The sequence below is a fragment of the Gymnoscopelus braueri genome, assembly GCF_963280865.1.
Source record: "Gymnoscopelus braueri genome assembly, chromosome: 14".
NCBI classification, from domain to species: Eukaryota; Metazoa; Chordata; class Actinopteri; order Myctophiformes; family Myctophidae; genus Gymnoscopelus; species Gymnoscopelus braueri.
Genome location: NC_137619.1, coordinates 40,743,924 through 40,758,481, shown reverse-complemented (window position 1 = coordinate 40,758,481; position 14,558 = coordinate 40,743,924). Strand labels below are relative to the sequence as shown.

The 14,558-nt window shown below is 40.5% G+C and overlaps 3 protein-coding genes across 3 annotated transcripts; 1 reads left to right on the top strand and 2 right to left on the bottom strand.

Annotated features, from left to right (window-relative positions):
• Nucleotides 1-38: 38 nt before the first annotated feature.
• Nucleotides 39-2,904, top strand: mgme1 (mitochondrial genome maintenance exonuclease 1). Its single transcript, XM_080449144.1, has 4 exons — nt 39-681; nt 1,776-2,013; nt 2,112-2,244; nt 2,411-2,904. The coding sequence occupies exons 1-4, from the start codon at nt 153-155 to the stop codon at nt 2,549-2,551; spliced, it is 1,041 nt and encodes a 346-aa protein (XP_080305270.1). The 5' UTR covers nt 39-152; the 3' UTR covers nt 2,552-2,904.
• A 1,876-nt stretch (nt 2,905-4,780) lies between these two features.
• Nucleotides 4,781-10,231, bottom strand: LOC308100642 (uncharacterized protein). Its single transcript, XM_080449707.1, has 10 exons — nt 9,905-10,231; nt 9,715-9,822; nt 9,489-9,609; nt 9,061-9,193; nt 8,465-8,849; nt 6,643-6,759; nt 6,379-6,489; nt 6,196-6,301; nt 5,774-5,900; nt 4,781-5,612 (listed from the first exon to the last, which is right to left on the bottom strand). The coding sequence occupies exons 1-10, from the start codon at nt 9,977-9,979 to the stop codon at nt 5,210-5,212; spliced, it is 1,686 nt and encodes a 561-aa protein (XP_080305833.1). The 5' UTR covers nt 9,980-10,231; the 3' UTR covers nt 4,781-5,209.
• A 1,609-nt stretch (nt 10,232-11,840) lies between these two features.
• On the bottom strand, nt 11,841-14,271 carry cst3 (cystatin C (amyloid angiopathy and cerebral hemorrhage)). Its single transcript, XM_080449374.1, has 3 exons — nt 13,981-14,271; nt 12,424-12,534; nt 11,841-12,118 (listed from the first exon to the last, which is right to left on the bottom strand). Exons 1-3 carry the CDS (start codon nt 14,182-14,184, stop codon nt 12,026-12,028), a joined length of 408 nt encoding a protein of 135 aa, XP_080305500.1. The 5' UTR covers nt 14,185-14,271; the 3' UTR covers nt 11,841-12,025.
• Between the last annotated feature and the right edge of the window lie 287 nt (nt 14,272-14,558).

Here is a 14,558-nt window from a genome sequence, read left to right as displayed (position 1 = left end):
TAACACCAAATAATGTCGTATGAGAGGCGGAGCTGAGAGCATGAAACCAGGCTGAAGTTAGTGATATCGCCCTCTAAACACAAAGTGACACAGTGGTGTGTAATGTTTTTTATATACATGGTGTTTGTTTATTATTGTCTGAAAGCAGGAGAATGCATGCTAACCAGTTACTGAACTGTATCAAACGTGTGGTGTTCTGTACTAAACGAACCCCTCGGTGCACATGCTTGTTTGAGAGGTATTTTTCTGTCCATCACATCCTGAGATCTTCCAAGAAGAGGACCAGCCCATACAGTTCAGTGGACAGTGGTCGATATTCTTCTCTGGTCAAATCTGTTGTGTCCAGTAGGGTCTCCTCTCAAACCCCTGAAAGCATTGAAGAGGAGAACTCGCACTTTTATGGACCGGTGGTCAAATCTCACACCAGGACATCACAGCTCAGAGTGCCTAAACATGTTCACCCATTCTTAAACTGTGATGATGACGATGGGGCTCGTGGACGTGAGTTCTTTGGACCCCCAGCTCGGATCTCTTTACAACGGGACGGCACGTCCTCAGTCCCCAGTGTGACCCGCGTCCTTCAAGACACACTTTCCCCCCAGCAAAGATTCTATCTGGAGAGGTGGAAGAGGAGGATGATCACAGAGCTGGGAGAGGAAGGCTTCAAAGAGTACACTCAAAGTAAGTTTAGATATTTTGCGCAATAAAATCCTTTGATCAGAGCAATTTGGTCACTGGTTATGGCCATTTGAAGCATTAAACACTGCTGCCTGTATAGTGTCCAATTCTTTTTTGTGTGTGTGACTATTCTCATGCCAAACCCCTCCCCAAACTGTGCCAAGTTTGGAGAGTATTGGAGCATCGGTGGGCCTGTGGCACCTTGGGGCCCCTAATGGGGGGGGGGGGGGTGCTGGTGTGACTATTCTCACAGACAGATACATGACACCTGAACATTGTTTACAAGTACCAAGTTTGGGGCGGATTGGAGCAACTGTGTGCGTGGCTATGGCCCCTTGTGGAGCGCCAGAGGGCCACTGGTGTGTCATGGCAAGAGTCCTGAACAGTGTTAGAGTTTGGTGTGCCTATGGCCCCCAGACCACATGTGACCCCTGGTGTTACTATTCTTATGACAGACCCCTCAACAGTAGTTTGGTGCTGATTGGAGAAACGGTCTACCCACCCTCTAATACTACCTAGACTCTAGGTAGTATTGGTGTAGAATTTGTGCACTCATGAAATGTATGAATTAATTAGCCCACTAAATTACTTTTATTGTGGTAGAGTTGGTGCTAATTAGGGCTGCAACTATCGATGATCTTCTTAGATATTATTCAATTGATTACTTTTTCCATTAATCAAATTATCAAAAAGCACGTTGTTATATATATATATATTTTTATACATCAACAAATCAACAAAACACTGAAGCTTTTACTTATTTTATACTTTGTCGCAAAACTGTCGGAAAAAAAACTACAAGCTCAAATACGTTGTTATTTTTCTCTTCTCTTTTTTAAAGTTTTCACCTTTAACGACATGCCCAAAATAGGGATTGATTAAATTATTTCATAAAATTATCGATATTTTTTTATAATCGATTAAATCAATTAGTTCCATTAACCGTTGCACCTCTAGTGCTACTTTTGTATGGAAGCATGTAGATCCTTATCTATCTTAAGCTACGGGGTTAATGGTTTCCTGTAAAACCTGTCTATGCACAATCCTGTGGGTTTATGATTTTATTATATATATATATTTTTTCCCCCCCAAAACAGATATATTTAGGCAAGGGGGGCTTTTCCATAATGCAGTGGAGGACACTCTCGCACAAGATGCTACAGCGACAGAGACGAAGCCTGATGTGATCCCAGGATATCCGTCTGAAGTAGAGGGATACATGGAGAGTATCGGTTACATCCTGGAGGACATCAGCGGAGTAAGAGCTATCGAGAGCACTGTACATCACGGGACACTAGATTATCGAGGTATTGTGGATTGCGTGGCCCTCTACAGGTAAATGTCTTAGTTTAAAATGCAAGTAACTATATTCTTTTGGTCTTCTGATTTTCTTAGTTCCTCTGTTCCCTCATGTATGCTACTTCTATCCACAGGGGTGTGCTGTGTGTGATAGAATGGAAAACCTCAGAGAAACCCAAACCCCACCTCAGCCTCACATATGACAACCCTCTTCAGGTGGCAGCTTACGCTGGCGCCTTGAATGGCGATAACAACTACAAGTACCAGGTGCTGTGTTTTAAGATGACATAACCCTACAGTATATATACATTGTTGTACATCAAATAGCGAAAATAGCTGATCTGCAGGCTCTTACACCATCTCGTCCATTCCTTTTCTCCTGTACTCTGTGTCTTGCATGTGCTTAATATGTTGTTTTGGTTTCCCCTGGCAGGTTGAAAAAGGACTGATTGTTGTGGCCTACAAAGATGGTTCACCTGGCCACGCTCATCCTTTGAACTCAACACAGATGTTGGACTACTGGGAAAGGTGGCAGGTACGCCTCGAGGAGTACATGGAGAAGAGGTCACGGTGAATGAAGTTACAGCTTGGTTTCCCTCTGTGGCTGTTTCAATGTGTACTCGGCTAAAAGGACATTTCATGCATGTGCTGAATGCTGACATGATTCTGCAGTGCCTGTTTTTGGAGGAAATATCATGATTTTGAAAGGACTATTAACTCATTTTAGAAATCTATTTTAATTAGTATTCTATTTTATTATCAATAAAGTATGGTTTCATAACACTTACTGAATGCATTTATAATGTATGTCTGACTGATGATGGGGTTACCTGCAAGGATTCATCCACCAGATGTCACCAGTAAGGAGAAAGCTTTGTATGGCTTGAGAGCGCTTAGACACCATGGGTGATAAATCATATACTGGAAGCCTAAAGCCAGATTCCAAACCCGAAAATCTCGGCCACTCGCTCACTCCCACTCGGTCACTCCGACTCCAAACCGGATGTGCTAAATTCCAATTACTCAGTTGCTTCTTGGAGGAGGCGAGTGGAGTCGAGTGGAGGAGCCGAGGAGGCTCTCTACTTCCGCATTTAGCGAGTGTACATCAAGTGTAGGCTCGACGACTCTCCACAGCTCCTCCGCGGCAGACTTCCGCATCACGTGTACACTTTTTTTTTGTTTTTTCCCTTCTCCCGTGACGTATACATGGTCCTCCTCCACATGTGGCCACACAAACAATGCTTGAAACCCGAAACCATGCCCCGAAAACACCGGCTGCCCCCCACCCCCCCCTTCGCCCCCGCCGATCACTAGTTGCGCATCTCTCACACACACACACACACACACACACACACACACACACACAGTGTAAATTGACTGAAAAGACGCAACAATACGATATAAAGTATAATACAATTAGCCTATATACATTGTATATTGTGCACACTTATTCTGTCTAAAGCTGATAGTTCATTTCTCTCCTTGCGTCATGCCTCAATGCAGTGCATGGGCTACTATAAATTACTGTGACAAAGATTATGTTTAAAATAATGTATTGTATTTATATATAGACTGAATATAGAAGAGGACACTTTACGCTTTAACTATAGCCGTATTCATTCAATTATGAACCGATTCTTAAAATTTAAAATTCTCTATTAGCTGTGAAGTGTCTTCTTTCAGTCATGATTTATTTCGCTATCAAGCAAAATCACAAAATCGTCTGAGTTTTTTTCTTTTTTCTTCGTCCCAGAAGTGGGAGGATATCACCCAAACTCTCAAAACCCCGGACATTTGAAGGATTTTATAAAACCCCCCCAGACAGCCCCCCAAAAGAGGATATGTCCGGGTAAAAGAGGACGTATGGCTACCCTGCATGAATGATGTAATTCAGAGTCAGACATACTCTGTAATATACGGTGGCTGTTATAAGCAGCAGTGCCGTGCGGGACTGCTGCGGGGGGTGGGGGGTCTGGGGACTGTAAGAGCAAAAAGAGGGACGGGTAAGGATTTAATTCATAAATGTTTAATCATCCTGGCGCTTCGTTCACTATTTCAGGAATGAATGGCTTTGCACAAAATGTTAACTATAAAGATAACAATGTGGCCATCCACATTGATGAATTGTCTATTCTTATATTCTGTATTATTCTATACCTGCATATTATTCTATGTATATTTTCATCCACGGCTCTGGTCCAGCTGTTTGAGACGTCATAAGTGATCGCGGAATTTTCCGTCGCTTTGAAATGACGGACCCAGTGCAGTCCGATCCTTTGACGGCAACCACTCGACCACTCGTCCTCACAAATAATCCTCGGCGCCTCGCAGGGGCGGGGCTTAGGCGCGAGTGGAGGAAGCGAGGAGAGTGAGCGAGTGACCGAGCTTTGGGGAATGGAATCTGGCTTTAGTGACCCTTTGACGTTTTTATTTTATTGATTTCTTTATTTGCAAAAATGCTAAACAAATCAAAAACCTTTTATACCCATGCTGTCTTTGAATGCCATCTGAAGGGCATTAAGATACATTTGAACCTTTTATATACATATTTCACTTGAAACTGTGAATCAGTTCAAATTAAATGCTGTAGCTTATCGGTATAAAAATCTACATGAAACTGGCCTGGTGGGACCTCATCTAGTATTACTGTAGACAACAGTCATGATGAAACTTCATTGCCAGTGGGATATGAAGTAATTCATAAGTAATTTAAGGACAATATGAGGCACTTAGTTAACAGTAGCAGGTAGGGCTGGGCGATATGGATAAATCAAACATGATATTTTTGACCATATTGTGATAACCGTTTTCCAATTTTACAAAGTATAAAATAAGGCTTAAGTGATTAACACCAGGAAAAGATGACATCCCAGACGATACAGTTTCATATGACAAATAGTGAAAATAGCAGATCACCAACTCACAACGTGTCAAGATGTCGATGTGACATGGGCTTGTAGATCTGCTGATTCTGCTATTTTTGGAAAGTCCAGTTTTCAAAATGTGCCCAAATGAGGAACATCAATGTCAATATGGTTAGTTTATGACTTTTAGATGATCTTTTGATTGATTGATTGAATACTTTATTTGCAGATTGTACAGAGGTACTGTCTTCAAAGACTTAAAAGGATAACACAAAAAGCCCTCTGGGCTTGTTTCCGTTGTGGTCCTGTAATCTTTACACTTTACACTGTATCTTTGACACTAAGTTCACATTTGTAAGGAGTTTATTTCATAGACTGTTGAAAGCAAGCCATGCAGCCCTGTATGAGGGGTCTTCGGTGAAGCCCATGTTCTTAAAGAGCCTGAGGGACACTGCGTTCTCTTCCTCAATGAAGCAGTACACCGGGTAGCCCAAAGCATGCAGTTTCTTGGCCATGCTGCTGATGAGAACTTTGGCATATCCTTTGCCCCTGTGTCCTGGCAGGGTGTACAGCATGCCCATGGCACACGACGTGTACGTCAGAATCCAGGCGACAGGCTGTTGGCTTTCTTCGTCCAGCACACAGCAGGAGGGGAAGTTTACGATCATTTCCTGGATCATCCCGACACTGTCCTCGCCTTGCCCAAAAGGCCATGTCTTATTCACCAGGGCGGTGTGGGATTCATCCAAGGAGCCTACTGAGACCTTTGAGCTGATGCAAAACAAAGAGTACATTCAGCTTTCAAGACCACAAATGTATTTGGTTTGTAAACTAAATTGATGAAAAGGGGAGGCCCATTACTACACAGTAAAATCCTCAAAGTTAAATTTAATTCTGAGTGTAAAAATGAACCCTGTACAGCGGATCTGTACCCGTCTATTGGGGAAAGGATGGACATGTCCTCAAGTGTCATCATGTGGCATGCTGCTACTTTCCTCCCAGACACATTTTTCTCCAAAGCAACTTCCATGATTATCACCTCGTGACAAAGATCTATTCCTGGAATGGGATTGAGTGACATTTCTTGTAATGAAAATAAAAATAAAATGTATCATTCAAATAAGCTTGCTTTGGGTTAATTTTAATCTGTCAATGAAATCTAGTGCTCAATTTTATTCCCAATTATTAGAAGTGTTTTTTCAGCACAGATGTTCTGATTAAGTAGCCTACTAAAACATGAACAGACCCTTGTGCTTATTTCGCTTGAACTATGTCATTTAAATAAATACAAATCTATTGGGGTGATATAATTTATTAGGACCAAGGAAAGGAGCCAAAGTAGGTACATTCTTACCAAAGCAAAGATATTTGGTCCAGTTAATGTTTGTCTTCCTTATGATTTCCTTTAGGGAAGCTTCTTCTTTAGCAAAGATGGTTGTGACTTTAAAGAGGTCACCCCTCTGCAAAATATATATAAGCAAACACATGAGATACAAAGAAGAGAGAAATTGACTCTTATTTAATTGATGCAAATTACCTGTTCACATTTTGGTTGGCAGACAATGACATTGAATTCTGGCCAGTGGTCCACTAGAAACCTGAATGAGTTGCACTGACATCTGTTTCGGAGGACCACACAACCATAAACCTTAGAAATGAAACAAATATTACATTTCAAGACCTCTCATTCTATCAAGGTAAATAGGCATGCAGGATTTGTTTCCACTTAGGCTACTTGCAATATGAAATATGAACAACTTATTGTGAATGAATCAGTATGTTATGTTATTTCATGACGCACCTGTTGTGACTGAGGTAAAAACATTTTCAACTGGGTCTCAACTATTTTTAGCTGGTCTTCTGTCAGTTCCATGTTGATGTAGGATTCTTTTTGCCGATGATGACATTCAACCACTGACATTCATCCAAGATAACCTACAATAAATAAATACACAATATACATGAATCCAAATGTAGTAATTCTAAATAAATTACTTCTATGTATTTCTTTTTATATTTTAAAGTTAACCAAACATTATACATTTCAACAAGTAATGTTCTTTTTTTTTTAACTGCAAAACCCATCTATTTCTATTGTGTGTTCAGTTGTAGGTATTATTGATGTCTGTGTTTGTATGTAATTTATATTCAGAGAGAGAGAGAGAGAGAGAGAGAGAGAGAGAGAGAGAGGCTCAGAGCCATTCAGAAGCTCTGAGCAAAACCAAATTCAAATCATAAACTACATAACAGTTACAGAGCAGTTATGGTTTTGAACAACCTTTGAACAGGAACAAGTGTGGCAGTCATGCAAGAATTAGCCTACCTAGCCTACCAAAATCTCCGCGATAGCAGCTTGTAAAATGGCTTTGGCAGAACAAAGCGCGACTTGGACAAGTGTCTTAAAAAAAATCACGATTGTTGATATATAATTAGTTTTTTACTTCTAGCTTGTTATGAAAATCTACACAGTACTATTTATTTGACGTGAAGACAAACGATTCTCCCCGAATCCCCGCCCCCGCCTCTTGAGTTACGTTCAAGTTCACTGTCGTTAACATGTTTGTGAATGTTACTGTGTGTGTGTGTGTGTGTGTGTGTGTGTGTGTGTGTGTGTGTGTGTGTGTGTGTGTGTGTGTGTGTGTGTGTGTGTGTGTGTGTGTGTGCGTGCGTGCGTGCGTGCGTGCGTGCGTGCGTGCGTGTGTGTGTGTGTGTCTGTGTGTGTGTGTGTGTGTCTGTGTCTGTGTGTGCGTGCGTGTGCGTGTGTGTTCATCATAGGCTCCTTTGGATATTGTTTTGTTTTATTTTTGTACTTGATGTACACACTACCTTCTTGAAAATATGCTTGAAAATAATTCACTGGAGCAAAATCATAAAATAATATAGGCTACTTTGTTAGTGGAATTGCATTGATATAACAGCTTGGGAAATACATAGAAAAGGGCTTTACAGTCAACTAAAATAATCTTTATACATTCTCAGTCTCAGAACAGAGCAAACATCACCAGTGTGCTGAATACCATACCTTTTATTGTATATTATTTGTTACTTTTTATCTCATTCTTAGCTCTCTGTGCCTACTCTTACATGCTCCTATCCTATATGTTTCAGACTTACTGTTGTTCAGAATCAGAATCATCTTTATTGTCATATCACAGGTTTACAGGTGTAAAACAGTGGGTGAAATTAGTTTTTGTGCAAGCTCCATCGTTTTTGATTATTTCCAGAGAGAAAGAAAAGAAAAAAGAGACAATAATTAAGGTATCTACGTACAGTTTTACACATAGCATATACAGCAACACCTGAATTTCCCCACAAAAAGTTTAATGCACCATTACAACTTAGAACAAATACAATAATTAACAGTTGCATGAGGTCTTTAAATGAATGGTAGGCCTATATTAACCTGGAATTGAATGGTCTTTTCTACATAAAATGTAATGAAAGTAAAATATAATAAGCAAAAATCAGCTCCCTGTAATCTTGTCATTACTATATTGGATGTCTGTAATGATGGTGATATAGGATCTTAAACTACATTTGCACGTGCTTCTTTAAATTGGGCTACTCTGGATAAGAGTGTCAGCCTGCAATACAAAAGCATAGCAAGCATATCAAAAGTTAAATTCGAACCAAGCAGCCCTGTATGAGGGGTTTTCAATGAAGCCCATGTTTTTGAAGAGGTTGTTGGACATTGCGTTCTCTTCCTCTATGAAGGCATACACTGGGTAGCCCAGAGCATGGAGTTTCTTGGCCATGCAGCTGATGAGGACTTTGGCATAACCCTTTCTTCTGTGTTCTGGTAATGTGTAGAGCATGCCCATGGCACAGTAATCATACACGAGTATCCAGGACACAGGCTGGCCCTGGTCATCCTCAATGCAGCAAGTAGGGAAGTGGGTGATGATGTTTTGAATCCTCCGGTATCCCTTGTCATTCCCTCCAAACTTCCAGGTTTTATTAACCAGCTCAGTGTGGGAATCATTAAGAGATGACAGCTTCAACTCTGCACTGTTGGATTGGGGTGGGGGTACAATTTATCTGGTTACATAAAAGGTACATTTCAACTTTTATCCACAAACAATATTCAGCTGGAACAGCTATACTGCACAAGACCCTGAATGTCGAAAGTTAAATGGGAAATGGTCTAGCTTTTTTTCTTTATGGGGCAGTACATTACGTATTATGTAGTATAGTGTACTGTACATAGGAGTAAGCCTACCTTTCCATTGCCAACGGGGGTAGAAGGCTACAGTCTGGTAAATATAGCTGATGTACCAAAACAAAGCCTCTAGAATTGATGTTTCTGGCTGAGGCCACTTCTTTTAACATGGAGGCATGAGAAAAATCAAATCCTGTGGAGCAAAACAGCAGGTTATGCTATTTGAGCACAATCTGGTCATTTCTCATGGAAATTACTGTCACCCAAAACAAGGATGATAAAGCTGATTGTTAGCTGATGTTCCAAGAGAACAGCACCATCTAGGGAAATTGTCTTGTACTGCTGCTAAATAGCTGATATGGGGTTGGTGAATGTATTTAGTGTTTAGGATATTTAAATTAGTCATATAGTTTTGCTAGGATTTGTGCCTGTGAGCTCATGCATGAAATCTCAATATGTTCTACCGTAACCTGCAGTAGGCTACTCACCTCCGATTAGGAAATAAGTGCTCCAGTCAATTGCACTCTCCTCAGTCAGCATTGCTCGCAGCACCTGCTCATCCATGCTATAGAATGAAACCCTTTTCATGCCATCTAAAGCCCTCTTGTTCTGTGGAGTAATCTTAATTTGTCATAACGTTCAGGACAAGATTGCAAACACGTTGATGATCATAGAATTCATAACAACTCAAGGATTCCTTGAATGCAAATTTACCTTAGCATCAGGGCGGCAAATGATGACTTTAAAATCAGGCCACGTATCCACAACAACCTCCAATGTACTCGGTTTATTTCTGTTCATACCAAACAAGAATCCATATACCTGCAAACACATGTTGCCATGCCAGCCATTATAAATGAATATTGCGAAACAGGAAACTCTTGCATCACATAAATAAAGTTACCTTTAAACTTTTCGGCAAATGTTTTTGCAGAAGTCGCTCAGCAATTTGTAGATCATCTGAGGTTAGGACCTTCATGTTTGCGTTCTCTGGATTAGACACTATAGGCTACTACAGCTTTAAACTACTACAGCTTTGAACTACTACTTCACTGACGACGTCCCTGGCCAATATTCGCTTGGCTTTGAAGAGTGTCAACAAACATGGTGCACAGCTCGCAGAGCTAGTTCAGACAGGCAACTCAAGGCAGAGCGCCAACCTGATCCGGTGACCTTCTCCTTCTTCTTCTACATGCACTCTTCTCTGATCTGCGCGGTTATTTAAACTTCACTGCCCAGTGCCACCTGTTCATTCTGTCTTATCTGGCTGCGCTGTCGTGCTGCTGCTGTTGCTCCTCTGCTGTCATCGCCGTCTCCTGCTGTAACATCTGCTGTCTGTCGCTTACCTCGCTGTATGCTGTTGGCCTGTTGCTCATGAATATTCTTAATCCCACCGCCTCCCCGGCATCCACCTGTAGGCTCTGTTTCTAGATTCCCATGGGGTCTTAATTCATTCCCTGACAATTCTATTTGGCATGTAACATTTATTAAAATGTTCATGCTTACAGGGAATGAATAGATTCAGAGCCCTGACGTCAAACTATGCTTCATATATCTATGCTCAATTATGCTCAATAAAAATATATTCTAAATCTAATCCAAGGGTTGTCTGACTGAAATGTCCATAAAGGTCATGTGATAATGTTAATGTTTTATCTAGACCGGACTTTTGACCTGATCATCTACACAACATGGCCGCGATTATGTCGACCCCAGTACAACATTTTAGAGTGCGTGAGTGGTGCTGGTTGGTTGACAATTTCAACCAGCCACACACACCTCAATATTGAGCTTTCTCTCACATTTAGGCCTATGTGTAGCCATAAATAAAATATTGTAGGCCTACCTCTCCTGTCATGACAGTAAAATTATAAAATAAGGGTCAGCAGAACATACAAAATGGGTTGAGGGATAGAAGGGGTGCAGGAAGGTGGGCTGGGTGGCTCTGAATGTGAATATACATTTCTATAGTTACATATGCATATTTCACAGTTAGTCTACATTGTTGACTAAGTTAGATGTTTTGACAATTCATTATGTATTTTTGTGAGTTTGAGTCACAGGGAGACTCCAGATTAAAGTCCTAGCCAAAAAAGTTAAAGAACCCATGTGCTTGATCATTAAAAAGAAATAAGGTGAGTGAGAGTGCAATACTTAGGCCCAGGGCATCAGACAGCATTGAGGGACCTCCAACACCATGCCAACTGCCATAAAACGTTTGCATAAGGGGCAGTAGGCCGCCTATGGGCCATTGATGTATCATTGTGTTGCCCTAAACTTCCACAAAGACTTATATTAGTTTACTATCTCATTAGCATTTTGCAAACCATGTGACAGCTGCGAGGAAAGTGTAGAAAGGCACATGCACTGCACTTCAGATGGTATTCAAACAGGCCAGATAGGCAACATTGCTGATGGTCACATTCTGATTGCACAAAATGATTACCCTTTTCCAGTTAGTCATGGTATGATAATGATAATACCAGAGCAGAAGTTATGCAGGAACTGTCTTGACACAAGATTCACTTCCTTTTTATACACAAAATCTAGCAAAGAGAGACAATTTATATACAGAACATTTCCAGTGTAATTAAGTGGTAGAATAGCCCCAACAGTGTTGGATTAATTCTAGTTAATATGACAAGTTTCATAGACTACTTGCATATGCATGATATAAATAAAAAAAAGTCTGTCTCAATTTCTTTAAGATAATGGTATATCCTTTTCAGAATAACTCCAACCATTGAGAAATATTTAGCAAAGACTGTCTGCAACAATGCATGCATCAATTAGAGGAAGTCAGTCTGAACTTGATACAGACGAGTGCAGGACAAAATTACTATGTTTTAAGTACTTTATTAACAAGTTAATCCTCTTACAGAGTTGCATAGTTATTTCCTTTTATAGTGCTATCGTATTAATTGGTGACTCATGCTAGAAAATGGCAACGTAACATAAATTGACAAATTGGGAAATGAAATGTTGAGGTTATATCAGCAAAAAAGCTCATCTTGGAGATGGTGGTTTAGTTGCTTGCTGCTGGCAGGCAGGTTTGCTTTGTCACCTTGATCATACCTGTCCATGGTTGGCTCCACACAGTAAATTCGCACTGGTAAGGCTGGGGGAGGAAAAATAAACGGAGAGGAAAAAATAAGCTCACAGGCCAAAAATACGGAAGATGTCAAAAGATCTGCTTTTCAATATAAAATGAATAGTGCAGTCTCACATATAATAGAATTCTATAAAATCTGTAACAATGTTGTAACATTATTATTCATTAGCTTGTAGATGTACCACATCCACATTAGTACTATTTTCTATGTGAGGGTTCCTTCACTATTACAAAGAAAGTAGCCTTTTCATTTGGCATAAATTAATGTCTAGATAGCTGCATAAATAGATATACGTAGATTTCACCATTACCCGAGCCAGTTGCAAATCCTCGTGAACCGCACACACTGTCTCTGTGCCGCCTCTCCTGCATGGGGTCTTTCCCATCTCCACAGTGATGATGTACTTCATGCCACTCACCACCTGAAAGGGAGAAGCAGGAGAGAGATGGATTCAGAACTGGTGGTGCGGGTTTAGGGTCATAGTTATACTCAAAAGGTCAAATACTCTGTGCCTTAGCGTAGGAACCCCCCACTTCACTGGGGGAGATATTAGGCTTTTGGTCTTCAAGCAGAGGCTCTGAGCCACTCAGCCTGTTGGCCTGAAAGTCTAATATCTCCCCTTGGCCGAGCCCCGCAAACATCCTGTTATAACACATTAGCATGTACTTACAGTGTAATAGTCTTATTCCTAATTCTAAACCTATACGATTACATGAAGTCTTGGTTAATAATTATTGTACAACATCTCTTAAGCTTTAGAATAAGTCCACACACATTATACATTCATGATTGCAAAGAAACAGCAGTTAAAAATACAATGAGTCAGCAAAAACAGCAGTTACTTCAGGACTGAATATTTTCCCCAAATTTCTCTTTGTTAACAACACACAGAAGGTACATCTTCTGTAGGCCTCATGGCTGTGGTTACACACACATATATATATATATATACACATATATATATATATAGAGAGAGAGATATATACATATATAATTTTTCTCTAAATTACGTTATGAGATAAGCTTCAGTATGGCTCAGGCAGGGTATTTATTTAGTCAATACACGGACAAGCGTCCTGTGACTATGACTCACAATTTATGAGCCGTTCCAAATTATGCCCATGAGCCAAATGATCTGGTTCTACATGGGTTGTTTTACAAAGTTTAAATTAGATAAGATAATATAGACCTTTATTGATCCACATGGGGAAATGCATGTGTCATAGCAGCAATAGCAGTAAGGGTGAAAGATACAGGTAGAGATATAATAATAAGAACATTTATATGTATGAATTCTCTATTGTCTTTGATTATGACATGCTATAAATGCTACCTGTATCTAGGCTGCTTGTGGTTAAGCTATCACGCACAACCAGGCTAGATTAAAAACACGCAGTGGTGGAAAGTAACCACAAAGTCAACACCAGAGGGAGCTCCACAATATTTTTTTGTGGAGATTTGGCTGAAACAAAGGGTTAAATTCGTTCTACTGCTATGCCACCAAAATGTGGAACGCCCTACCAACAGTCATAAAAACAAGTGAATCCTCTACTCTCCTTCCCCCTTGTTGGAAAAAAAAGCCATAGTGATTTTTTGGGTTTAATCCTTTTAGCAGACCATGTATAGAGCAATAGCCTACTTCCTGTGCTTTTTTTTGTCAAACTGTTAATAAAGTATTCAATCAATCAATCAATACTCAAGTATTTTTTTTATTCTGGGACTGAACAGAGCATTTCTACATTGCAGAAGTAAAACATTTGAGTACTTTTCCCCCACGATTGAAAACACGATTATGCTTTTCAGTCAGATTTAAATGAGAGAATGTACAACATTCCTAATTCAAAAGCATCCCATTATACGAACATACCTGCTTCTGGACCTTCACCACCTTGTGCACTTGGCTCAGGTACGCGTCGTTGGATCTCAGGTTGTGTTGGACCACAGCGAACTGCAGGGCCTTCTGAGCCCCCTCTTCGTTGACATCTGCGTCAGTGAAGCCCCCCACCATCCCCGCGGTGCCCACGGCGCAGACCGCCGCTAACACCACGGCCACGACGAGCTTCCACATCATGATGTTCGACAAAGAAAGAATAAAACACCCTCAACGAAAACAAGTTCACGTTCGGATAGTGGATACAGACACTCGCGACTGACTGTGCTGTTTATTATATAAACAAATTACGTCACAGCCTGTCTGTCTGTTTAGGGGTGGGACTACCAGAGGAAGCAAACAGCGTTGCCAGATTTTTAGAGAGAAACAAGCAACCAGGTCTATGAAAACAAGCCCAAAAGAAGTGAGCCCTTCGCCCTTTAAACACATTGGCTATTTTCAAAGAAATCTTGGAATATTTTTGAAACATTTTAGCAACACAAATCTTGTATGGGGGTCCCTGCTGGCATAAACTATTTTCAGATGGGGGTCCGCAGACAAATACATATTAATTT

Coding starts and splice junctions, on each gene's coding strand:
- cst3 (XM_080449374.1), bottom strand. CDS start 14,184: ATGATGTGGAAGCTCGTCGTGGCCGTGGTGTTAGCGGCGGTCTGCGCC. Junction 12,535..13,980: donor TGGTGAAGGTCCAGAAGCAG/GTATGTTCGTAT, acceptor TCTCCCTTTCAG/GTGGTGAGTGGCATGAAGTA. Junction 12,119..12,423: donor AGGATTTGCAACTGGCTCGG/GTAATGGTGAAA, acceptor TTCCTCCCCCAG/CCTTACCAGTGCGAATTTAC.
- LOC308100642 (XM_080449707.1), bottom strand. CDS start 9,979: ATGAAGGTCCTAACCTCAGATGATCTACAAATTGCTGAGCGACTTCTG. Junction 6,760..8,464: donor ACAGGGCTGCTTGGTTCGAA/TTTAACTTTTGA, acceptor CTTGGATGAATG/TCAGTGGTTGAATGTCATCA. Junction 6,302..6,378: donor GCCAACCAAAATGTGAACAG/GTAATTTGCATC, acceptor TATATTTTGCAG/AGGGGTGACCTCTTTAAAGT.
- mgme1 (XM_080449144.1), top strand. CDS start 153: ATGCATGCTAACCAGTTACTGAACTGTATCAAACGTGTGGTGTTCTGT. Junction 2,014..2,111: donor GATTGCGTGGCCCTCTACAG/GTAAATGTCTTA, acceptor TTCTATCCACAG/GGGTGTGCTGTGTGTGATAG. Junction 2,245..2,410: donor ATAACAACTACAAGTACCAG/GTGCTGTGTTTT, acceptor TTCCCCTGGCAG/GTTGAAAAAGGACTGATTGT.